Source organism: Moschus berezovskii, chromosome 5, assembly GCF_049115385.1.
Source record: "Moschus berezovskii isolate FMDL1 chromosome 5, NW_MosBer_1.0, whole genome shotgun sequence".
Taxonomy (NCBI): domain Eukaryota; kingdom Metazoa; phylum Chordata; class Mammalia; order Artiodactyla; family Moschidae; genus Moschus; species Moschus berezovskii.
Genome location: NC_142464.1, coordinates 37,880,507 through 37,907,671, shown reverse-complemented (window position 1 = coordinate 37,907,671; position 27,165 = coordinate 37,880,507). Strand labels below are relative to the sequence as shown.

Sequence of the window (27,165 nt, the reverse complement as noted above, 5' to 3'; positions counted from 1 at the left end):
GTTTTCTCTGGAAATATGCCCGGGTATATGACTGCTGGATCATATGATGGTTCTAGTTTTAGTTTTTTAAGGAGCTTGCATACGGTTCTCCATAGTGATGGTAACAGTTCACATCCCCACCAGCAGTGTAAGAGGGTTCTCTTTTCTCCATACCCTTTCCAGTATTTATTGTTTATAGACTTGCTCTTTGATGATGGCCATTTTGACTACTGTGAGGTGATACCTCATTGAAGCAACAGCTTTGATTTGCATTTCTCTGATAATTAGAAAAACATGAAAATGTGTTTTTTGGCCATTTCATGTTTTCTTTGGAGAAATGTCTCTTTAGATCTGTTGCCCATTTTTTGATTAAGTTGTTAGTTTTTTGACAGAGTTGCATGAGCTTTTTGTATATTTTGGAGATTTAATCCCTTATCTGTCACTTCATTTGCAAGTATTTTCTCCTGAGGGTTGTCTTTTCATTTTGCTAATGGTTTCCTTTGCTGTGGGTAAGTTCCCTTTTTCAGTTATACATTTTTGTAAAATGTGAAGTGGGTTTATCACTGAAAACAAGCAGGCAGCACAACTACATAGTTTGCTGTCTGTGAGTAAATGACAGATGTGCAGTGACCAGTCACCAACAGACCGTGAAAGAAGTGGCACGATTGGTCATATTTCTGTCTATTATTTACATAGTGACTTGTGGACTGAAGCGCTAGCAGCAAAATTTATACTTTATGCAATTACTCATTAATACACCATGGAAACTGAAATCCAAACCATTTCTTATTTTTTTGGAAAATATGTAACTAAATCACTGTGACCGAAATTCATGCATGTCAGAACTAGTGCAAAGCATGGCCTGCCTGTATTGTAAACTATTTTCCCTGGTTATAGATAATGTGAAGCTCTTCTGGAGAAAAAAGATACTGGAAACCAAAGTCTTTTTTTTTTTAATCCCCTTTCCTCCTGTTTTTCTTTTAATAAGCAGAATATGGCAGAAGTGAAAGCGTTGACGGAGCTGAGGGGATGGTGTATGCACATTATGCAGCATGTTAATGTAGCTTCTTATCTGATGAGAGTGATGCTGTGAAGAAGAATAAAGGTTGGAGGCAGCCTAGAGCTTGGTCTGGGGCCTTCGCAGTATCCAGTCAGCGATGGCAGGAATGCTTTGGACTTTCTTCCGTAATGTCACCAGCCTGGGGTGGATGTCCAGCAAATCAGGTTTAAAGACCAAAAGTGTGGTACTGCAAATTTCCCAGTAGAAGTCTGCCCAAGTTACCTAGTTTAAAAGAAAGAAATTTTCATTGGAATATAAAAGGACTAATTTCTTAATGTAAAAAAAAAAAATTTTGTTTTTTAATTCAGAATAATCTGTAATTACAAAAGCAGAATGTGTATTGATAGAAAATTATAGATAACACCATACTCCCAAACCCAGAGGTTACTCATATTAACACTTTGGTATAAGGTTGCTTTTCTATGCATGTGTGTGTATTTTTACTAAAATGAGATATTACAGTACATACTCTTTTGTAACTTGATTCAATCTCCACCTTTCTGTGACAATACATTTTTATGTTATCTGATACCCTATCAATGCTTTTCCATCTGTTTCTCAAATGTCTTTTATAGGACAAACCAGTATCCATTCTGGGACCATGCGTTTCTCTTGGTTATATCCCTTAACTGTCAGTTCAGAACAGTACCCCCCCTCTTTTTCTTCCATATCATTGAATTATTGAAGATTCCACACTAGTTCTGCACAATATCCTGCCTTCGGGATTTTTATAATTATTTCATCTTCACCTTTTTCCTTTATATGGCAGAGTAAAAAGGAATAGAGTACAAGTTATCTTTAGAGAGTACATGGCTTTAAATTAAACACTTTGGCTAACATAGCATTATATTGGATCATATCAGAAGACATATGTCTGACCATTAGTATAACTGGCCACTGTACAGTAGGATAATGACAGCCTAGTCCTACTCTTGTATACCTTTTTTCGTTTTTTGTTTGTTTTTAATTTGTACACTTGTTTTGTTCCTTTATGACTAGAAACTAATCTGGATGATGCTACTTTCAGTTCAGTTCAGTTCGGTCGCTCAGTCGTGTCCAACTCTTTGCGACCCCATGAATCACAGCACACCAGGCCTCCCTGTCCATCACCAACTCCCGAAGTTCACTCACACTCACCTCCATCGAGTCGGTGATGCCATCCAGCCATCTCATTCTCTGTCGTCCCCTTCTCCTCCTGCCCCCAATCCCTTCCAGCCTCAGAGTCTTTTCCAGTGAGTCAACTCTTCGACTCTACATAAATGTCAGTCAAAGAGTGAAGTTGAAATGTGGACTGTTCTTAGTTTTACTTTTGTGTGGAATTTAATAGTGCAGATTACTAGTGTTTTATGAACTTGCTCACTAAACATCTGTCAACATTAATCGGAGAGTTTATTGGTTAGAGGATTCAAAATTCAGTCAACAAATATTTATGAAGTACCTACCTACTCTGTGCCCTGTACAGGTTAAGTGCTGGGATTGACTAGAGAGCAAGATGTGATGTAAGACCCTTCTCTGTTGAAGTTCTCAGTTTAGAAGCAGGAAGACAATCAAACATGGAAAATGTGGTGCAAGGGATCAGCCAAGATTGTGGAGTAGAAAGCTCGCCTCCCTGATCTCACCTTCTCTTACAAGCGCACTAAAAATCACAAGTGTCTGTAGAACAACCATCGATGAAAAAGACCAGAATCTACCAGAAAAGGTCTACAACTAAAGACATAAAGAAGGAACTACAGTGAGACAGGTAGGAGGAGCAGATTCATAATATAGTTAATCCAGTCCCTTATCCTGCTGGGGACAATTGACAAATTAGAGAATAAACATGCTGCAGAGGTTCTCCCACAGGAGTGACTTCTGAGCCCCAAGTCAGGGCCCCTAGCCCAGGGGTCCTGCATCAGAAAGACAAGACCCCAGAGTATTTGGCTTTGAAGACCAGCAGGGTTTGATTTTGGAAGTTTTCAAACAATTGGGGGAAATAGAAACTTTACTCTTAAGGGAGCACACAAGATCTCACACCAGGATCCAGGGCACAATCAGCACTTTGATAGGCGCCTGGGCCAGATCTATCTACTGGTCTTGAAAAGTCTTCCAAAGAGGCAAGAGGGAAGTTGTGGCTCATGCTTGTACTCTGTGTTCATGCTAGGAACAGAGAAACTGGCAGCAGCCATATATGGGAGCTTTCTACCACATGGACACTGGTACAAAGTGTTCCCTACTCCTACTCTTACATATTGGAGAGGGCATTAAGACGTACAAACCATTATGTATAAAATAAGCTATAAAGAAATATTGTACAACACAGGGAATATAAGTAATATGATATAATAATTATAAATAGAGTATAAGTTTTAAATTGTGAATCACTATGTTGTATACCAGTAACATATAATGTTGCACATCAACTGTACTTCAATTAAGAAACAAAAAACAATATCCACGTGAAGTGATAAGGGTGACAGAGTGATAAGAGAGGTTCTCAGGTGGTTAGAGAGAAGTCCTTTAAGAGGTGACATTTAAGCTAAGGCTTGAATGATAAAAAGATCCAGACGTGCAGTGATTTGCGAATTAAACATTTCAAGCAGAAGGAAGAACGAGTGTAAAGGTTTTCAGGCAGGAGTATGACTTGTATCTAGGGAAAAACAAAATACCAGCGTGTTTGGAACATTTGGAGGAAGGGAGAAAGTGCTGAGAGAGGGAGTCAGGAGATAGATTACGAAGAAATTTTAATAAAAAGAAGAAAAAATATTTTAAGTCATTAGAAATTGTTCAATCAATAGGGCAGAGAAAGGAACAAAAGACTGTCAAGTTTGCTTCTCTGTTTCTTCAGGACTCAGCAGATAGTGACTAGAGTAAGTCCCAAAGTGTGGCAAAAAGCAGTATCTTGTCTCCTAGAATGGTGTCTCGTTGAAGGCAGGCGCCCCCAACTTAACCCAGCTTCTCAATCAGATTTAGATTTGAACTTTTTCTTGGCAAGACTACTTCATAGGTGACGGTGTGCTCCTCTATTAGCAGGCCCATGATATCTGGTTCTCTCCCTTTTGTGATACTAACAATTGTTGATAATCAGTGCTTAGACCCATAGATTCATCATGGGAAGATAGCGATGGTTTATTTTAATCTCTCCTTACTTATTAACTAAAAAATTTTATGAAGACAAACTTCATCCCATCTTTTTTTTTTTAATCTTGAGATTTAATTGGCATAAGAATGGCAAGATAAATGTTTTATTCAAACCCCCCCCACACACACACACACACATTTTTTGTTTTTCAGTTTTCTGAATATAGACAGTCTGTTTCTGGCTTACAGTGGTTCAGCTTTACAATTTTTTGACTATACCATGGTGTAAAAATGATACATATTCTTTAGAAACCACACTTTGAATTTTTATCTTTTCCCAGGCTAGTGATATGCTGTATGGAACTCCTGTGATGCTGGGCCGTGGCAGTGAACCATGTGATCAGGGGTTAAACATCTGATATGCTTAACAATCATTCTGTACCCATATAGCCATATAGTTTTTCACTTTTACTACAGTGCTCAATACTTACATGAGACATTCAGCACTTTATTATAAAGGTTTTGTGTTAGACAGTTTTGCTCATCTTTGGCCACTGAGAGTGTCTACAAGTTGACTGCTAGGTCATTTTGACACAACTCCAATTTTGGGTTGCTTTTTTTTAATAATTAATTTGGTTCTGGTATAACAAAGTATTCCCAGATCATGTTTTACGTTTCCTGTCCCAAACTGAGAATGAGCTGTTTTTCCAAGAAACTAGTTACTTTTAGAATTTGGAGACAAGGCTCTGGGTCCTAAGGTTGCCTGGGACAAGTAAGTTGGTCATTTTTTCAAGAAAAAGACACAATGCTTTTTTCTTTACCCTAAAATAAAGTACATTATAAACTGAAACTGGTATATGATTAATATTGTTTGCCCTGAGAAAATATTTATAATGAGATAACATTTCATGGAAAGATGGGCTCGATAAAGGACAGAAATGGTATGGACCTAACAGAAGCAGAAGATATTAAGACGAGGTGGCAAGAATACACAGAAGAACTGTACAAAAAAGAGAGCTTCACGACCAAGATAATCATGATGGTATGATCACTCACCTGGAGCCAGACATCTTGGAATGTGAAGTCAAGTGGGCCTTAGAGAGCATCACTACGAACAAAGCTAGTGGAGGTGATGGAATTCCAATTGAGCTATTTCAAATCCTGAAAGATGATGCGGTGAAAGTGCTGCATTCAATATGCCAGCAAATTTGGAAAACTCAGCAGTGGCCACAGGACTGGAAAAGGTCAGTCTTCATTCCAATCTCAAAGAAAGGCAATGCCAAAGAATACTCAAACTACCGCACAATTGCACTCATCTCCCACGCTAGTAAAGTCATGCTCAAAATTCTCCAAGTCAGGCTTCAGCAATACGTGAACCGTGAACTTCCAGATGTTCAAGCAGGTTTTAGAAAAGGCAGAGGCACCAGAGATCAAATTGCCAACATCTGCTGGATCATGGAGAAAGCAAGAGAGTTCCAGAAAAACATCCATTTCTGCTTTATTGACTATGCCAAAGCCTTTGACTATGTGGATCACAATAAACTGTGGAACATTCTGAAAGAGATGGGAATCCCAGACCACCTGACCTGCCTCTTGAGAAACCTGTATGGAGGTCAGGAAGCAACAGTTAGAACTGGACATGGAGCAACAGACTGGTTCCAAATAGGAAAAGGAGTACGTCAAGGTTGTATATTGTCACCCTGCTTATTTAACTTATATGCAGAGTACATCATGAGGAACACTGGACTGGATGAAGCACAAGCTGGAATCAAGATTGCCAGGAGAAGTATCAATAACCTCAGATATGCAGATGATACCACCCTTATGGCAGAAAGTGAAGAGGAACTAAAAAGCCTCTTGATGAAAGTGAAAGAGGAGAGTGAAAGTTTGGCTTGAAGCTCAACATTCAGAAAACAAAGATCATGGCATCTGGTCCCATCACTTTATGGGAAATAGATGGAGAAACAGTGGAAACAGTGTCAGACTTTATTTTTTTGGGCTCCAAAATCACTGCAGATGCTGCTTGCAGCCATGAAATTAAAAGACGTTTACTCCTTGGAAGGAAAGTTATGACCAACTTAGATAGCATATTAAAAAGCAGAGACATTACTTTGCCAACAAAGGTCCGTCTAGTCAAGGCTGTGGTTTTTCCCGTGGTCATGTATGGATGTGAGAGTTGGACTGTGAAGAAAGCCGATCGCCGAAGAATTGATGCTTTGAACTGTGGTGTTGGAGAAGACTCTTGAGAGTCCCTTGGACTGCAAGGAGATCCAACCAGTCCATTCTAAAGGAAATCAATCCTGGGTGTTCATTGGAAGGACTGATGCTAAAGCTGAAACTCCAATACTTTGGCCACCTCGTGAAAAGAGTTGACTCACTGGAAAAGACTGATGCTGGGAGGGATTGGGGGCGGGAGGAGATGGGGATGACAGAGGATGAGATGGCTGGATGGCATCACTGACTCGATGGACATGAGTTTGAGTGAACTCTGGGAGTTGGTGATGGACAGGGAGGCCTGGCGTGCTGTGATTCATGGGGTCACAAAGAGTCGGACACGACTGAGGGACTGAACTGAACTGATAGTCAAATCATTGTGTTTTACCAGTGATGATGTTTCTTAAAAGTTTTTACTAATAGAGTACAGAGGTATTTCTCCACATACTCTTATCACCAATTTGACACAAGTTCATTTCTTTCACTTTGCTCTAGTTTGTCAGTGATAGCTTTTTAAAATGTTTTTGTTATTGTTATATCACATATACTTTAGTACGTTTTTCCACAGTTAACATCACCAAGAAAGGTTTATTCAAAGAAGTTTAGCTTTTGTCCCTCTAACCTACTTCCTACTTCTCTAACCTACTTCTTCCCTATGGGTAACACTTTTTTCAATACATTTTTTATAGTTTTTGATTTACCCATATATATATACATGCATTTTTTAAGATGTAAAACATACTCACAGAGTCACCAATAAACCACTCGTTTTCCCCTAAGTGTGTGTCCAAATTTTGCAGAAGAGGAGGTGCATCACATGTAAGTAACTCCTTAAATATCTGATTCTAGGGGAGAGAGGAAAGATCACTATAAGGATAATAGGACGAAAAAGAGTTGAAGAGGAAATAGATTACATTTTTGTCATCAGTTCCTAAAGTTTTTTTCATTTATCGTGACTAAATCATTCATCAGTAAAATCTATTTTCATAGTTTTTAATCCTAATTTTTGTTAGTGAAAATTATTCCATTATGTTTTTACATTTCTAAAATTCCCCCACCTTTTTGGGCTCACTCCCTTTAAAGTTAAATAGTGTAACTAAAGGTAAAGAAATTAACTTTATTTTCTTGGGCTAGATTTCTCCAGTTTGGCAGTCTTACACTTAACAGAAGTATTATGCTTTGGGGCATTTATGAATTTCCTCTCTATGACTTAATATTGTACCTTAGAGTGAGATTCTCTGTCTTGAATAGCATCTATAAAATCCATCATCGAGGTGTCCCCTTTTGATATAATATGTAAGATATTATTACAAAGCAAACAATATCCTTGGGGAAAAAATGAACAAATACACCCACTTAAATAGTTATCTTTGTTTTTACTTAAATCTCTGAAGAACAAATAATTTATTCATGGCATCTTTCTTGGTAAGAATTGTTTATTTGTTTTTATATGAAAACTGGTCTGGTTTGTATTGTGGATATGAAATGTAAACTAAACTCAAAAATACTATAAATATGCATATATCATCAATATTCATAAATGACCCATAATAAAATTCAGCCTTTATTAATGTCAGATAGTGGATAACTCCATCAATTCGCTGAGTTACTATTTTGACTTAGCTAGGTAGTACAGATTGTTATGATATAATGCCTTCCTTATATTGAGTACAGTTTATAAAAGCTTAATTACACCTTTACATATGTTTGTCACATATCACAAACTGAAGGTTGGGAAGTTTGTCATTTTGATCTTATATGCTTTCCACGGCTCTGTACCACCTTTGTACATATGGTTCTCTATGGTAAATATATTCATGGTTCTAAAAATAATGAGTCCTTTAGCCCCTTATACAAAATTGTGAGCTGAGAGGCAATAGGCCCAGAAATGTGACATTTCCCACAACTTAGCTTAGCTCAGCATCAGTTGGGGAGGCAATAGCCAGCTTGGCTGTCCTAGAATAGCTGGAAACAGGAGGGAGTTCAATGGAACAGGATGTAGATGCTGTACAGCTTTCCAAAAACTCCTGTGTGCTCACTTGGGTAATGCTGCTACTTTTCCTACTATTCATTTCCACAGTGTAAGAGGCACCAGTGCTTTGCATATGCAGTGCCAAATGAAAATCTTATCTCTACACGCTTGCCTTCTCCTTTAGCTTAGGTTCTCTTATTGTCTGTGATGAGAATCATCTCAGTCTAATGAAATGTAGATTGCTAAACAGCTTAACCATTTGTTTTGAATATTCACCAGAATAACCTAAAGAAGATAAAATGTTTTTATGTGCTGTGCTTAGTCACTCAGTCGAATCCAACTCTTTGTGACCCCATGTACTGTAGCCCACCAGGCACCTCTGTCCATGGGGATCCTCCAGGCAAGAATACCTGGAGTGGGTTGCCATGCCCTCCTTCAGGGGATCTTTGCCACCCAGGGATCAAACCCAGGTCTCCCGCATTGCAGGCAGCTTCTTTTCCATCTGAGCCACCAGAAAAGCCCTAAAATGTTATTACACATACTTTTTTTTGTTTGTTTGTTTTAATTTTATTTATTTATTTATTTATTTGCATTACAATAGAGTATATTTTCTGATAATTTCAGAAATTTCCTACCTCCTACTCCGGAGTTACAAGGCAGTAGATTTGTGCACACTGAAAAGTTTTCTATCAAACAACCTTTACTGGATTTAGGGAGGTTTGTATGTGTCTCCAAAGTCCCATTTTAAAATCCACACTTACCAAAATCATTTTGTATTGGAAATGGTCCACTGATGTTCCTTCAGTCCTGCTTACCCTTCATCCCCCACCCACAAACCCCTGCCTTGTTCTTCAGATGAGAAAACTGAAACAAATGCATGGTATAACCACAGAAATTCTAGTGGTAAATTCAAGGATTTTCAACGTGACCAGTGCTCAGAGACAAATTTTGCCTGTAAGTTTAACTTTCTTAAATTTTAAATTAAAAGTGGAATTTTTATCACTGATACATTTATAATTAAATAAATTTGATAGATTTTGTTTTAAGCACATATAATAAGAGGACTATTTTCACTATCTTGACTGTTTTTGGGAGTCTGCTTTTGAAAATTTTATCTGACCACAAGGTGTCAGCAATGCAACCACTATAGAGAGACTAAGTGGCAAGATACAACAGAGCTGTGTTATTTTCCACTGTATTCTGGTCAGGTCCTGCTTTACTAATCGGATAATCCTATGGTCTGGCTATTTGCAATAATTCTGCAACACATTGTCCCTTCATATGATTTATTCATAAACTTGGATTATGTCCTGTAAGTGCTGGGTTTTATTTTGTTTTGCTCTGTGGTAGGTAGTATGTAAAAGCATTGTTATTCTAACACAAAGGTAAAGTTACTCTCATCATAAATGTTCAAAGACATTTTCCTTTGGGAGATTGCTTCTGTTACGGAGCCTCACTCACAAAAAGGTACAAAGTAGAGAAATAGAGAAAGGCAAGCCAACATAGGACAAAAACCTTTCGATACTTTTTTTTCTAAATTGAGGATTATATATCTGCTTGTTTCTGCATTTATAAGGATATGTGAAATGCAGATGTCGTGTCTGACAAAAGGAAAAATGATGAACACTGAAGTGTATAATAATACTATTAATAACTAATATTTAGTAAACACTTTCCACCTAGCCATGGATACTTATTCTACTACTTAATCCTCCCAACATACCTCAAGTGGACTTCCCTGGCGTCTCAGAGGGTATAGCATCTGCCTGCAATGCGGGAGACCCAGGTTCGATTTCTGGGTTTGGAAGATCCCGTGGAGAAGGAAATGGCAACCCACTCCAGTATTCTTGCCTGGAGAATCCCATGGATGGAGGAGCCTGGTAGGCTACAGTTCACAGGGTTGCAAAGAGTCAGACACGACTGAGCGACTAATACTTCAAAGTAGATTGTATGCTATCCCTATTTTACAGACATTGAATATGAAAATTTGATAGGGAGTTAAGCGACAACTGGTGAAAAGAGAATCAGGGTTCAAGCCTGGCAGTCTGACTCCAGAGCCCAAATGTGTTTCTTTCATCAAAGCTGAGCTTTTATTTAAGACTTTACTCTGGTTAGTCAACTATGTGTGTTATGCATGTGTGCATATGCGTGTGTGGGTGTCTCCCCACACGCCTTACATTTATATCAAGGAATCAGTAAATATGAATACTTTTATGTTCCAGATATCTCTGTTTAAATCAGAGGGTCCTAATCAAACAAATGGTGTTTAGAATAAATGGTGGTGGTGGTGGTTTAGTCACCAAGTCGTGTCTGACTCTTGTGACCCCATGGATTGTAGCCCACCAGGCTCCTCTGTCCATGGGATTGTCCAGGCAAGAATACTGGAGTGGGTTGCCATTTCCTTCTCCAAGTAAATATGCTTAAGTAAACTGATAAAGACTGCCATTTGTTCTGTGCTGTAGCTTTTCTTTGGTGGCTCAGATGGTAAAGAATCTGCCTGCAATGCTGGAGACACGGGTTTTATCCCTGGGTGGGGAAGATGCCCTGGAGAAAGGAATGGCTACCCACTCCAGTATCCTTGCCTAGAGAATTCCATGGACAAAGGAGACTGGTGGTCTACAGTCCATGGGGTCGCAAATAGTCAGTCATAGCTGAGCGATTAACCCTTTCACTTCACTTAAGCTATAACATGTACATACATAATAAATACTCCTGCACAGCTGTTTTGAATGGCTGCTGGCCCTGTGACATTACACTCAGTGGTTAAGAACGTGGAGTCTGAGCCACAGTGTCTGGGATTTGAATTCTTCATGTACCACTTACCAGCTAAATGACCTTACGCAAGTTATTTACACTTCTACTTGAACCTCCATTTCTTCATCTGGAAAATGAGGATAACAGTTTCCAATATTTAAAATGAAGAAACCTTGATGATAAAAGATATGAATACTGGGGATGTGCCTCAAGTAAACAAAGGAGTAAATAAAAACAGAGGAAAGCATCCAGGAAACAGGACTCCAGCTCAAGAGAAAGATATTCCTGGGATGGCAGTGAAGGGAAGTCCAATGGTGAAAGCTGTGCGAAAACCTAGACAGCTCTACAAAGGAGAATGGCAATCTCTGGCTGGATATGTCCAAGGAAATAATGGAAGCAACAGATTATCTGATATCGTTGACTTTGTGGAATACAGTATTGGCAGGCTATTGGGTAGTGTGGGAAGGTTCAGCAAAAAAAATGAAAAAGAAGCAAATGAAAAAAGCAATTACTACTTTGAGAAGGAAAGTGAGAAAGGAAATATAATCAAAGTATACCACAATACACAGTTCTGCACACTATTTTCATAGGCACTCTAATGACTATCAATTTCACCACAAAATTTTAATATTAGGAGTTTGGGAGAAGGGAATCAGAATGCCTGCATAGGAGATAGATTCTCATTAGTCTCATAAGTCTATCAAAACTATCTAAAGTGTGTGAATCAGAGAAAGCCATATTTATATATCCTATTTGGAGATGTCTAAATCCTGAAGAAACAGCTAAAAGTGTAAAAACGAAGGGCTGGACCTGAGGAAGGGTTAATACAAAGAGGTAGGGTGGGAATCACTGCAGTACTTTGTTTTAAACATTTTCCTCTAACTTGATATTTTAAAACTAGAGGTATGTTTTACTTTGATAAAAAGGAACTTTTGAAAGCACCTAACATAACATTTGGCAAACGGATATGATTAATAGCAAACTGATCACATTACTTTTATATCTTGTCTTTTCTCTGCCCAAGGAAAACGAGACATGAAATCATCCAGTGTGTCCACAATTGCATCCACTTGACATTGTTCAAGTTCTGTTTTTCCAGCCAAATCTATGGAATAGAGAAAGGACATTTTATGCCCAAGAATATACTCAATTTAATTTACCATTGTAAAGCTTTTTTGTAAAAGGCAGCATATTCATGTTCAAAAATTCTGAACAGTATACAGTGAAACAGTATCCAGTGAAAAGTAACTTCCACCTCTGCTCCCATTCACTTCATTTTGTTCCTTACCTACCTATCATATTGGTAACCACTTTCATTCATTTATCTTATATTATTCCATTGTTTCTTAATGAAAATAAGAATACGTATCCCACTCAACATGCACCTCTCCCCATATATCCTAATTTTTCCTACAAGTTCTTTAAGGGCATCCTTGCCCTTTTTTCAGGCATATAGGATTCCTTTAAGTGGAAGTGCCACAGTTTACTTGCCTCAACTGATTAGGTTTGTTTCCAGTCTTTTGCTAGTACAAGCAATACTACAATAAACAACCTATACATATATTATCATTTATCTTGTAGAAAGAATTACTCCTACTTGTGCAGATAGTTTTTTGTCAAGAGCATGTGTTTGCTTTCTAGAAACTGTAAGTTTAAAATAATAGAGATAGTTTGTTTGTTTTTTTCCTGCCATTTGATCAACATTTTGCTAAGGAATCATTGGTCTTCCTAAATATATTCTCATTGGTGTCAATTTAAAATGCTTCTGTGTAGAAGCATGCTGAATTGGTTGCATTTCAGCAAAGGAAGCATTAACAAAATGAAAAGAACCCACTGAATGGGAGAAAATATTTTCAAATGATATGATCTATAAGGGATTAATACCCAACATATATAAACAGTTCATACAATTCAACATCAAAAAGACAATGCAATTAAAGAATGGGCAGAAGAACTGAACAGACATTTTTCCAAAGACGAAATGCAGATGATCAACAGGCACATGAGAAGATGCTCAGCATCACTAAGCATCAGGGAAATGCAAATCAAAACCATGATGAGGTGTCACGTCACTTGTCAGGATGGTTGTCATCAAAAAGAACATAACAAGTGTTGGCAAGGATATGGAGTAAAGGGAACCATCCTACACTGTTGGTGGAAATTGATGTGGTCACTGTGGAGAGCGGCAGGGAGGTTTCTCAAAAAACTAAAAACAGAACTGCCGTGTGATTCAGCAGTTCCAATCCTCAACGAATATCTGGAAAAGATGAAAACTCTAATTTGAAAAGACACATGCACCCTAGTGTTCATAGCAGTGTTATTTAAAATTGCCAAGATAAGGAAGCAAACTAAGAGTCCATCAAGAGATAAATGGTTAATGAAGGTGTGGTGGTTTTGAGAATCAGGATGTCTCTGGCCAGGTGGTGCATGCTCAGGGGTCTGTTAACTCACCGTGCTCTTGAGAAACAACCTGAGTTTGTATGTTAATAACATGGTTTATTATATGAAATTAAAAGACGCTTGCTCCTTGGAAGAAAAGCTATGACCAACCTAGACAGCATATTAAAATGCAGAGACATTATTTTGCCAAAAAGGTCCATCTAGTCAAAGCTGTGGTTTTTCCAGTAGTCATGTACAAATGTGAGAGTTGGACCATGAAGAAAGCTGAGTGCTGAAGGATTGATGCTTTTGAACTGTGATGTTGGAGAAGACTGTGAGAGTCCCTTAGACTGCAAGGAGATCAAACCTGGCAATCTTAAAGGAAATGAGTCCTGAATATTCATTGGAAGGACTGATGCTGAAGCCGAAACTCCAATACTTTGGCTACCTGATGCGAAGAACTGACTCACTGGAAAAGACCCTGATGCTGGGAAAGATTAAAGGTGGGAGGAGAAGGGGATGATATGGTTGGATGGCATCCCTGACTGATGGGTAAGTTTGAGTAAGCTCTGAGTTGGTGATGGACAGGGAAGCCTGGCATACTACAGTCCATGGGCTCGCAAAGAGTCAGACACAACTGAGCGACTGAACGGAACTGAACTGATGACTCATGTATTTCCTGTCTAATTTTTCAGCTATATTCCAAGAAGGGATTGAGAACAAGGAGGTGTGGGACGGGAGAGACTGTGCAATATAAAATTAATGGTCTAGGGAACTCAGGGACAATTAAACTGATCCGTTCCGTCGCTCAGTCGTGTCCGACTCTTTGCGACCCCGTGGACTGTAGCCTACCAGGCTTCTCCGTCCATGGGATTGTCCAGGAAAGAATACCGGAGTGGGTTACCGTTTCCTTCTCCAGGGGATCTTTCCGACCCAGGGATCGAACCCGGGTCTCCCGCATTGGAGGGAGACGCTTTAACCTCTTAGCCACCAGGGATAGGGATGGTCTATTTATACTAACTTGGCCTTTAATCCTATTAGCCCTTGCACTGTATAATCTCATTCAGTAATAGAGCTGCTTAATGGATAGTAAATATGTGGCATGCATTTTTTCAGTTATCAAGAACCTTAAACATAAAGAATATATTACCTGTGTTTCTGGTCAAGTATCTTGCTATTGCTAGACTCTGGTGAAGGTTAAGTCCGTCAACTTCCAAAATGGGGATTTTGCCAAATGGAAGAGCTTAAAATAAAATAAGCAAATAATCAACTTCCAGAACAAAGTCAAGTCATAATACTTTTGCTTTACTGAAAATTGTGGAAACAAAGCGTGAGAGTAACATTGCAGAATTCTTGAATCCTTATTCTGTGAGGGATATTGTTAGTTACTCAGTCATGTCCAACTCTTTGTGACCCCATGAACTGAGCCCGGTGCCAGGCTTCTCTGTCCCTGGAATTCTCTAGGCAAGAATACTAGAGTGGGTTGCATTTCCTTCTCCACGGGATCGGCCCAACCCAGGGATCAAACCCAGATCTCCTACACTGCAGGCAATTCTTTAGCCTCTGAGCTACCAGGGAGCCTATCTAGTGCAGGGGTCCTTAACCTCTGGGATATAATCCTGATGACCTGAGTTGATGTAATAATAGTAGAAATAAAGTGCACAATAAATGTAATGCACTCGAAGCACCCCAAAACCATCACCACCCCCACCCTGGTCTATAGAAAATTTGTCTTCCCGAATCTAGTCCCTGGTGCCAAAATCTAGTCCCTGGTTGGGGGCTGCTGCTCTAGTGGAATCTTTACATTTCACAAGTTTAAAAAAAAAGAAAAAAAACTTGTTAGAAAAAGAAGCTGGCTCGCAGACACAGAGGACAAACAAGTGGTTACCTGTGGAGAGAGGAGGAGGGGACAGGCAATGTAGGGGTGGAGAAGTAAGAGGGACGAAGTGTTATGTATAACATGAACTACAAGGACATATTGTACAACATGGAGCATATAGCCAATATTTCATAATAACCATAAGTGGACTATAACGTTTAAAAATTGTGAATCACTATATTGTACATCTGCAACTTATATTGTATGGCAGCTATACTTCAAATTTTTTTTAAAAGGGAGGACAAGTTGTTAGAAGAACTGCTATAGACAGAACTGGGTCTAAAATCCAGGTTTACATCAATGCTTAGATATATTATCTCACATACTTACTGTGTAACTTTTTTAAAAAAACTTCTCTAAATTATAAAGTCTCATTAATTTTTCAGTCTTCTGAGCTTATGTTAATTATTCTTTAAAACCATAGTCTGAGGAATATGGAGTGTTTGATAATTGAGTTATGGTAAGGAATTTAGCCAAAACTCTGATTCTGATGAGGGACTTTGAAGTATATAGTAAGGTAGCAAACATATTTGTACAAATATACAACAGACTCAGAAAAGGTGTATTAATATTTCTCTGTAAATCCTACTTTGTTTTCTTATCTAAACCTATTATATTTTTGTCAGAAAGTAGTTTTTATTCTTTATTATAGAAACATTCTAAGTTGAAGATAAATACAAATTTTACCACATAATTATAACCATTTTAATATTTTAATTGCTCTCCAATATACATGTAAATTGGAGTAGGAAATGGCAACCCACTCCAGTGTTCTTGCCTGGAAAATTCCATGGACAGAGGAGACTGGCAGGCTACAGTTAGTGGGGTTGCAGAGTCAGACACAACTGAGCAACTAAACACACATGCGTATGTATAAATATAGAATCATAATGTATGTAGTGTTTGTAAACCACTTTTTTTCTCATTTGATGATACCTTTTTTCTTTTTTTTACTTCTGTTTTTCCCTGCTTGTCTGCACTGTGCAGCCTGGGGGAATCTTAGTTCACCAACCAGGGATCAAACCTGTATCCCCTGCCATGGAAGCACCAAGTCTTAACCACTGGACTGCCAGGGAGGTCCCTGATAATACCTTATTAAATCTTTCTAAATCATTAAAACACCATCTTTTGAACAGCATGCACTTTGCCATATGAATTAATCACAATTTTCCCAACCTGTGCCTTGCTTGCTCAGTTGCTTCAATCATGTCTGATTCTACAAACCTAGGGACTGTAGCCTGCCAGGTTCCTCTGTCCATGGCAAGAATACTGGCAGTGGGATGCCATTTCCTCCTGCAGGGGATCTTCTCGACCCAGGGATTGAACCATCATCTCCTTATTGCAGCTGGATTGTTTACCACTGAGCCACCTTAGGTTTGGAAATAAAATTATTTTGGAATGAGGGAAAAGGATAAAGTGCCACTTATAATCCTACGACCCTAATTCAACTGCTAGCATCAGCCTTCAAGTGTCTTTCACGTGCACTGAATAGTGCAAGATGAACTACAGTTCACACTGAGAACAAAAACCTCTTTGAATACTTACCTAATTAAGCATGCCTCTTACTGTTCTAGGTGTTTGAGAGACTCGGTGAGCAAAACAAAGTCCCAAATAAAGCTGACACAAACTGTGATGCCTTGTTTGAAGCATACTATGTGATGAAAAGTAAATAACATGCCTAGCATTTTAGGGGTTGCTTTGCTTGTGCTAGTCATTGTACTAAATATTGAACATGCCCATTAGGTCTTCAGGTACTTAAAACAGCTCTATGAAGTAGGCATTAACTACCATCTCATTTTATAAATGAGGAAAAGTTATATAAAAAGCCCAGATCACACACCTGGTAAACATGAGATCCGAACTGAGGTCAGTTGGAACCTCAGCTGTTTTTAGTTCTAAGAGCCATGTTTTGAGGAAGATATTAAAAATCAGAGCAAACCCAGAGGATAGTATCCAAGTTAGAGAGGGGTCTGAAAATCGCATTATATGAAGATTGGCTGAAGAACTTCACACTGTTCACTGAAGGAGACAGAACAAACTAAGTGGAACATAAAAGCCATCTCCAATATGGCACAACTATCAAATGAAAAGAAAAATCTCACTTATTCTAACTATCTCTAAAATGCAGAATCAGAACCAAAAAAAAAAAAAAATTGTTTTTCCAAAAAGAAATTTTTAAAGGGCAGATTTTAACTCAAGATCAAGAATAATTATTTTACCGTTGGAACTATTAACAGTGGAATGTGTTTTCTTATGAGATGGTAAGCATTCAGCTACTGGAAGCTTTTGAGCCAAGCTTGGGATGATTGCCAACAGTTGGAATACAGGGCTGCATCTAACAAGAAGAAATTTAAGAAGACAAATACGAAGTTCTTTATTTGGTTCCAGAAAAAAATAATTTCAGGGTGTTGGAGTTGTAACTTAACAGGAACACCTGTCAAAAAGCTTTAAGAGATTTAGTGATGCTGAACATAAAGCCTCAGTGTGCTATAGCTGCCAAAATAGCTACTGTGATCTTGGTAAATGTCTTAGAAAAATGTCTCAACTTGTGCCAGGAGTGGTGGTCCCAGTCTACTGTGTGCTGTTCTCATGCCTGGAACATTGTGTTTCCCCATAGGCGCCACACGTAAAACAGCAGAGTCTAGCAGGGGCTTGTTCTACTTGGGTGGCGAGGAAACCCAAACCAGGGAATATAAATAAATAAATCTCCTCTTCAGGAAGAGGAGACAATTGTCCCTTGAACCTATATGTGATTGCATATCTCAGTCTATAGGAATCAGTGTCTAAATAAAGAAGTAAAGTCAGGGAAAGTTGGACTTTATTTCACAATGATCAGAGAAACAATCAAGGAAGTTCCAAAAGTTGATATCTAAACAGAGATACACGTGCGTGAGTTACCTAGGGACTCAGTTCTGGATTCAGCCAAAGACCATCTTTATCTTCAGAGCATTTTCGTTGAACTGACTACACAGCAATGGCTTTTTCTCTATGATGTTTTAAAAATTCTAAATTTCTTCAAATAATTGGATGTGAGAGGAAAAAAAAATTGTTCTCCCTGATTAAAATGGTAATTCCAAGACCAATATGTGAAAGCCATATGGAGATAATTTCAGTTTTGTATAAGGAAGTTTCTTTTAAAAGTTTTCCTCCCCTCTACTTTCTGTTCTCCCTTCCCAGAATTTCATGGAAATATTGCACCTCCTAAACTGACTGATTCTCAATTGTTCTTATCTTTTTTCTCTTATTTTTAATTTTTTCCCTATTGTGTTTTCTGGAGGATTTACTTATTTTTCATCATTTCACTTGTCTGTTTGTATCAGACATTAACTGAAGAAAATTTTGTCCCTGAGCATTCCTTTTAGATTGTATAGAGTATCTTCTCTTTTCTCTGAGGATGGTATATTTTTAAGTTGTTTTTTTTCTACACTATCTTGACATCTTCAGAGATGGAAACAGTTTCCATCCCCTACTTCAGAGATGGACTCGATAGTTGTAAGGTTCTTCATACCCTCTTTGCCAGTGATTGGTTCAGAAATGGGCACATGGACCAGCTTGAGCCAGTGAGACATGAGATGTTTGCTGAGGTCTTCTGGGAAAGTTTTTCTTCCTTCTGGGAACACTTAAGGGAGCAGTGTTAAGCTTTCTCCTATAACCTCTCAAGATTGCTGCTCAACACTACCAGGCTGGAATTGCAGCAGATATATTGCTATTGCTACCGGCTTCATGATTCAGCTAACACACTGAGGGGGAAGACTGAATAAAGCCATCCTTGGAAACCTGGCCTTCTGGATTTTCAGTTATGTGATACAATTTATGTCCTTGTTATTTAAGCCATTTGGTTTTCTGTTAAAGCAGCTTATCTGATCCACTGTCCAAATGCTCTTGATAGCTGAGCAAGCCCAGTCAATTCCAATGGTCAAAAGTTTAACTTCTGTATTCCTCCATTTTAGCTCTTCTGATAGAGCTTTATGTTCAGTTATTTTGATCTGCTCCCTCTGTCAAGTGTGTGTTTTCACCGCAAATAGGAAATTTTCTGGGTCACGTAGCATTTATTTAACTTGCCTGAACTGCTGTTTCTTAACGTAAAGTTACATAAGATCTAAAAACCTTTATATTTTCTTTTCCCTGAGGAGAGACAAAAGGTTCTAGAAACATTTCCCCTTCATACATTTCCATCAACAATGTTAATGCTACTTACTTGACTTGATTTCAGGCCAATCAGCTTGTTCTATTCTGTGGTCTTCATATTTTATGTCCAAATATGCAAATATATAACGAATAATTTCTGCTCTCCCCCTCATATTAAAATAAATGAGTTTGTAGTTTGGCATGGTGTGATTCTGGAAAGAGTGAAATAGAGGAATTATTTTAACAGCTCTCTAGAGATGTTTCAACATTTTTCTTGAAGGACTTTTTGAAAAATTTATGGCATCGTCTGAGATACCCAGAGACATTAGAGGATATTTCAAAACCAGAATTATAAATCATTATCTTAATAACATATGGGGAAGATTTGATAGAAATAAGATCCCGAGGACTAGCTGGAACATTTCAGTGAAATAACCAAATCCAGGTTTTATTTATAAAAAGATATCAGAGAGTACCTATACATCAAACTTTGGGGAATGGAGTCAAAAACTTTGCATTTTAGGAATTTTTTTTTCTTCTGCCTTTAGACACTTGTAATGGTGTTTGACATCTGCTTTGTTGTTTGCTTTGGTGACACAGCTGAGTTTGTGGGGACAGCTGGGTAAGGCTTGCAAGGGCAGGGAACACGCAAGAGGCATATAAACCAGCATGTCAGTTTGTCGTCCCCTTTCTTCCCTCCCCCGTTGCTTTTTCCGGAAGGAAGGGAAGACTGGGGGAAATACTGCTCTCTTTTCTTCCTGCATCCCTGCTGCTGAGTTCTATTGTGAGGCTTCCACATACAAACAGCCCCCGTATCGGGGACCTCTGTTGGGATGGGATGATGGTGAGATATTTCTTTATTCTCTCTGCCGAGGAGCTAAGAAAAAAGACACAGAAGTTTCTTACATTTCAGGAAGCTTGCTAAAACAGGCTGTATTGGTTAGATGGAGGTCATCATAATTTTGTGAGTTTTTTGTGATTTGTACAATTTCATGTCTTTTGTCTAGAAACATTTAGTAATTTTAAGCACTAATAAGTAGAATGTATTGCAGTTTATGGGGCTTCCCTGGTGGCTCAGAGGTTAAAGCGTCTGCCTCCAATGCTGGAGACCCGGGTTCGATCCCTGGGTCGGGAAGATCCCCTGGAGAAGGAAACGGTAACCCACTCCAGTATTCTTGCCTGGAGAATCCCATGGACGGAGAAGCCTGGTAGGCTATAGTCCACGGGGTCGCATAGAGTCTGACACGACTGAGCGACGGAACGGAACGGATTGCAGTCTTATATATGATTAGGCAACTGAAACACATTTCCATTTGAAGTTCCATTCTTCCACTTAGTTTCTGTGTGCCTTTGGGTAAGTCAACATAGTAGTATCTCCAAATTTCAAAGTCCACTTTTTATAAATAGAGATACTAATATGGATTTGGAGATTTAATGAGATAACACATGTAAAATGTTTAGCACAAAGCTAGACACTGAAATTTTAGCTGTTAATAACTTTGAATTCATTCTACTCAAGAATAAACACCATGATTACAACACACAAAAATTTAATTAAAAATAATAAATAGCATTTATCTATTTAAAGTACTGAGCTTAAATAGTTTACTCTCTACTAAGGAAGTCTTTCAGAGATATTAATGGAACATTAGATAAAAATTTGGCTGAATTTGGAATGCAAAGTTCCATCTGAATTCACTCCATATAAAAGATAAAACACAAATCGTAAAAATCTAGATTGCCTAGCTCACATCTTGAGTACATGTGATCTCAAGTGTCTATCTGTGGGGATGCTAATGGGGAATAACTGTCTGATTGTTTATCTAGACCCCCTCCAGATCCAGGAAACAGTGATGGCAATTCCTAGTGAATCTTTCTCTAGGCCCAGGTTTTTTCATACCTAGGTGCTGTGGAGGTGGTGCTTCTTGTAAGAGACAGAGTCACCCTAACAGTCCGTGTCCTGTCCACTTCCATTAGCTAGTCTAGTCCCCACCCAAGTGAAATGTGGCACATACCACACATCAGTATGTGAGGGATTGTTCCCTAAAGAATTCACTAGAATAAGCTAATGAAAATTCCAAGGTTTACAGCCCCAAATTCCTTTGGGATGAAATATGTAATAGGAAATCCACATTTGGGGCACTAAATGAAGTGCCCATCAGAACAGTGAGGTTGTTTTCCAAGTTTCTTGGAGATATTGAACTTAGAAATAGAAAGATACGAGAACAGAAAAAATGTAAAGTAATACATTTCCTTCTGAAAAAACATTTTACATAATCAAAATAAAGGATCCACTTTTATGCAGGATACAAAATGTAATTGTTAGGATTCCTTGGTCTATTTGTTTCAAATCTCGAAAGAACAAAAATCGCTTTAAGAGTGGAAGTGTTGTTCTTAATTGGAGTTTTTATTTGAAAAGCGTTTCATGTTGGGGTCCTTTAATGGACTGGAACCTGGTGGTCCAGAGTCGATGATAAGAAAGTGAAAGAAGGAAAGAGGCTAATATTCCCTTGGTTACACAGCTGGCTTACATGCTGGAGGGAATCAGCCAGTCCCTTGGGACACAGGGACCCAAGTCGCTGGTGGAACAAGGGTGCTTTATTGAATTCTGTGTGAGTATATATACCATATTACAAGGTAGCTTCTTCAGATAAAGATCAAAAGACCAGACTTTACAAGTTACCAGGGAAACAAGGAGCAATAGAGGCCATAAGGCCAAAAGGCAATCCATATCAAAAGAGGGTCATAGGTAATCCCTTTCACCATGTGGAAAGGCTAATGAAGGAAATCCTATGCAGGCATCCCATCTCTATGATCTCAGTCCTGGGAGTGGCTTGCCACTCCTCTCGGTCCTGATAGAAGCTGATAAGGAACAGAGGGCTCAAGAGAAATAGGAAACAGCACACAGGAATCCTACCCTTAAATATTCCCTGACAATTGCATGCTATTTTAATTGATTTTTATGCTGTTGGTCAATGCTCCTGAGGAAATTATGAATTTCTTATAAACATTATATGTGTATATAGATTCATATTTGTCCATAGGATCAACATTTTAAATTAAATATAATCTTTTCTCATTTGGTCAGATACCACATAATTCTGCATGAAAATGAGGGGGTTGTTGTTAATTCTGCGAAGTCAAACTATTTTATGTTGTATTTAATTCAAGTAAAGAAGACATTTAAAAATTCCTAGCATGAATTGGTAGCTGTCTGTATTTCTCTGCAAATATATCTTTAAATCTAAAACTTGGCACAGGCCCATGGACATCTGACAAATGCTTGTCTTGCTTTCAAGAGCATCCTTTCAACAGTCATAACTCATTAATGAAGCTTTACTTGAACATCACATTTCTGTAGTTACTTGCATAGTTATATTTTCTACCAAGCAAAAGTCTAGTTTCTTAATTTTTACAGTTATAAAACTCCAAACTTGAAGACTTCTATTTTTTAAGATATATGTGCACATTTTATAACACAAAACCAGTAAGTACTAAAGATAAAAACTGTTGGAAGCATATATTGACTCTAAAAATCCTTTCTATATCTTACAAGCTTTTGCATAAAAACTAACAGGAGGAATTCCAAGTAAATGTTTTCATAGCCAATGAAAACATAAGGAAATTTACAATAAAATCTAAAGTAGAAGAACATATTTTTTCCCTGATAGCATTTAACAGTATATCTGTAACAATAATCTCACTTTGCTAAAGCCTTTATTTCATAAGGATAATGAACTAGAAGGCTGAACTTAAAACACATCCCCCCATCCCAAACAAGGGATGCCGTGAGGATCAAGTTCAGGGTAAAGGAGGTGATGGAAGGGAGTGAGTGGTTCTGGAGTGACCCAACCACTTACTATCTGAATGGCCTTGGGCAAGTTAGTGTTCCTGGCTTTACTTTCCTTACCTGTAAGATGGCGATGAAAATACTGTGTGTAAAGTACCAAGGAGATCAAACCAGTTAATCTTAAATCACCCCTGAATACTCATTGAAATTACTGATGCTGAAGCTGAACTCCAATATTTTGGCCACCTGATGTGAACAGCTGACTTATTGGGAAAGACCCTGATGCTGGTAAAGATTGAGGGCAGGAGAAGAAGGGGCTGACAGAGAATGAGATGGTTGGATGGCATCACCCATTCCATGGACATGAACTTGGGCAAACTCTGAGAGATGGTGAGGGACAGGGAAGCCAGGTGTGCTATAGTCCATGGGGTCGCAAAGAGTTGGACACAATTGGTTACTAAACAACAAAAGTACCAATTCAGTGCTCAGTACATAGTCTTTATCGAAAAAGAAAAGAAAAAGGAGGAGGGTGAGAAGAGGTAAGAGAGGGATGGTTCCCCCTAGCAGTGGGGAAGAGTCCAGCTTTGTGTGATTCAGTGGGACTCAAATCCTCAAGATCATGTTCTTTGGTAAAACCTATTCTGCTACAGAAGAAAGGCAACGCCAAAGAATGCTCAAACGACCACACAATTGCACTCATCTCACACGCTAGTAAAGTCATGCTCAAAATTCTCCAAGCCAGGCTTCAGCAGTACGTGAACCGTGAACTTCCAGATGTTCAAGCAGGTTTTAGAAAAGGTAGAGGCACCAGAGATCAAATTGCCAACATCCGCTGGATCATGGAGAAAGCAAGAGAGTTCCAGAAAAACATCTATTTCTGCTTCATTGACTATGCCAAAGCCTTTGACTCTGTGGATCACAATAAACTGTGGAAAATTCTGAAAGAGATGGGAATCCCAGACCACCTGACCTGCCTCTTGAGAAACCTGTATGCAGGTCAGGAAGCAACAGTTAGAACTGGACATGGAACAACAGACTGGTTCCAAATAGGAAAAGGAGTACGTCAAGGTTGTATATTGTCACCCTGCTTATTTAACTTATATGGAGAGTACATCATGAGGAACACTGGGCTGGAAGAAGCACAGGCTGGAATCAAGATTGCTGGGAGAAACATCAATAACCTCAGATATGCAGATGACACCACTCTTATGGCAGAAAGTGAAGAGGAACTCAAAAGCCTCTTGATGAAAGTGAAAGAGGAGAGTGAAAAGGTTGGCTTGAAACTCAGCATTCAGAAAACAAAGATCACGGCATCTGTCCCATCATCACTTCATGGGAAATAGATGGGGAAACAGTGTCAGACTTTCTGTTTTTGGGCTCCAAAATCACTGCGGATGCTGATTGCAGCCATGAAATTAAAAGACGCTTACTCCTTGGAAGGAAAGTTATGACCAACCTAGATAGCATATTAAAAAGCAGAGACATTACTTTGCCAACCAAGGTCCGTCTAGTCAAGGCTGTGGTTTTTCCCGTGGTCATGTATGGATGTGAGAGTTGGACTGTGAAGAAAGCTGATCGCCGAAGAATTGATGCTTTGAACTGTGGTGCTGGAGAAGACTCTTGAGAGTCCCTTGGACTGCAAGAAGATCCAACCAGTCCATTCTACAGGAGATCAATCCTGGGTGTTCATTGGGTGTTCAGCTAAAGCTGAAACTCCAATACTTTAACCACCTCATGCGATGAGTTGACTCACTGGAAAAGACTCTGATGCTGGGAGGGATTGGGGGCAGGAGGAGACAGGGACGACAGAGAATGAGGTGGCTGGATGACATCACCGACTCGATGGACATGAGTTTGAGTGAACTCCGGGAGTTGGTGATGGACGGGGAGGCCTGGCGTGCTGTGATTCATGGGGTCGCAAAGAGTCGGACACGACTGAGCGACTGAACTGAACTGAACTGACTGATTCTGCTACAGGGACATAAAAAGTGAAAGTTACATAAAAAGAAGATACAAAGTTAGAATCAAGAGTGAGAGAAACTTTGCCTAGACCAAATGAACAGAAATGAAACGCAGTGAGCAGGATCTGGAATTCTAGCAGCATTGGGCAGCCTAGACCTTAGCTTTTTTCAGAATGAAAAAGTGAATGATGAGTCACTCAATTGTGTCTGACTCTTTGCAACCCCATGGACTGTAGCCAGCTGGACTCCTCTGTCCATGGAATTCTCCAGGCAAGAATACTGGAGTGGGTTGCCATGCCCTCCTCCAGGGGATCTTCCCCACAAGGTCTCCTGCATTGCAGGCAGATTCTTTACCATTTGAGCCACCGGGAAAGCCCCCAGAATATTTTTCAGAATAAAAGAGTATAAAATCCTCTACACAGGATGGGAGGTTGGAGGAACCTGCCTGAAACATACGTAAGGAGTGGAAAGGAAGAGACAAAATTGTCCTTCTTTGCAATCAAATGATTGCCCATATTCAAAATCCAAGAGACTCTAGAGGTAAACCTGATCCTAAACTTCAAATGGAAATGCAAAGGACTAAAATATTCCCCTAAAATTTAAGAGAATAGAGGAGAGAACTTGACCTACCGGATAGCAAGACATATAAAAAGCCATGTAATTACGGTAATGTGATGTTTGTTCAGGACTAGATATAGGGAGATGCATAGAGTCTGGAGACAGAACCTCAGATATATGACAGACAAGATATTACAGTGGGGTTCATAATAGGAGTAGGCTAAAATGTTTGGGAGACAAAAGAGGAAAGATACACATAATTAGACCCTGACTTCACATGATACTTAGAAATAACACCCAGGTGTATTATAGACTTGAATATGATTTAATGGGCCTGTGCAAATTCCAGTGTCATGCTGGTCACTTATTTCCTGTTAGCTTCATCTCTTGAGCCCTGAAATAGTCATTCTGTGTTAGGGGAAGCTGCATTTATTTCCTGAAATGATTTAGAAACAAGAAGGAAAAAGTTTGATCATGCTTAAGGTTCTCCTGTACACCTAGAAACTAACTGCTACTTTTCTCCCACTCCACACCAAGTCATGAGAAGTTCCTGATTCTGCAGGTAAACAGAAAGCTTACTTCAGCTTCTTTTTGAAAAATAAGATATAAAGATTCTTAAAGAACATAGGGGTGGATGACTGACTAATACCCTGGATAGGTATTAGTTACCCACATAAAAACTCGTATGAATGTAGCCATTAAGTGCAAAAGAAAATATAGCTTTTGATATTTGCTAAACTTGTTTAGAAATTAAATACTTTACATAGAAAATAGTAGTGCTTTTGAAAAATTCTACACTGGATATTTCCTTCCTTTCTCCTAGGTTTGTGACTCTTTTTACTTTATGTAACACTGATACATTTCAGCCGATTAACAACAAAATGCAGAAATGTTTAATCCCAGAAGCAATTTTCATGCAGTCATTGAAAATACAAACTATCTTTATAAATCCATTTAATTTTAACTAAGTCTTTATTCTAATCTGTATATTGCTGTAAGAGCACAGTAAAACAGAGTCTCAAAAATTCTAATGTCTCTGCTAGAAAAATGACAACATCTAAATTCAACTGTCTGGCAAAGGAGGCTAAGATTCAAATACTTCGTTAAGCACTTTAAAGATTTAAACAGATTATTTGAAAATGGGATAGAATTTGGGGAGTAATTTTGATGGATAGAAGCTTACAAATAAAGAATTAACAATTTTACAGTTCAATCTAAAAACAGGGCATAAGACAGACATGTACAGAATATGACAGTAATAAACCTAAAATGAAGAGTGAAGATTATATCATTTCTGATCCTTGTACAGTTCAGTCATATCACTTACTTGGGCTGTGTCTCTGTAGAGTTTCTAGTATCTTCTATGCTCTCGTATATGATTGCATTTGGGTTTATATGATGAGTAAGATCAAGCCACAATGATCAAGATCATCG

The 27,165-nt window shown here is 38.7% G+C and overlaps 1 protein-coding gene across 3 annotated transcripts; it reads right to left on the bottom strand.

Annotated features, from left to right (window-relative positions):
* Positions 1–823: 823 nt before the first annotated feature.
* On the bottom strand, positions 824–27,165 carry HPGDS (hematopoietic prostaglandin D synthase). 3 transcript variants are annotated; one of them, XM_055434090.2, is made up of 6 exons: positions 27,059–27,165; positions 19,493–19,634; positions 14,566–14,658; positions 12,032–12,141; positions 7,057–7,155; positions 824–1,261 (listed from the first exon to the last, which is right to left on the bottom strand). In XM_055434090.2, exons 2-6 carry the CDS (start codon positions 19,623–19,625, stop codon positions 1,097–1,099), a joined length of 600 nt encoding a protein of 199 aa, XP_055290065.2. In that variant the 5' UTR covers positions 19,626–19,634; positions 27,059–27,165; the 3' UTR covers positions 824–1,096. The 3 variants fall into 3 exon arrangements, with proteins under 3 accessions (XP_055290065.2, XP_055290067.1, XP_055290066.2); XM_055434092.2 differs by lacking the exon at positions 7,057–7,155; XM_055434091.2 differs by lacking the exon at positions 14,566–14,658.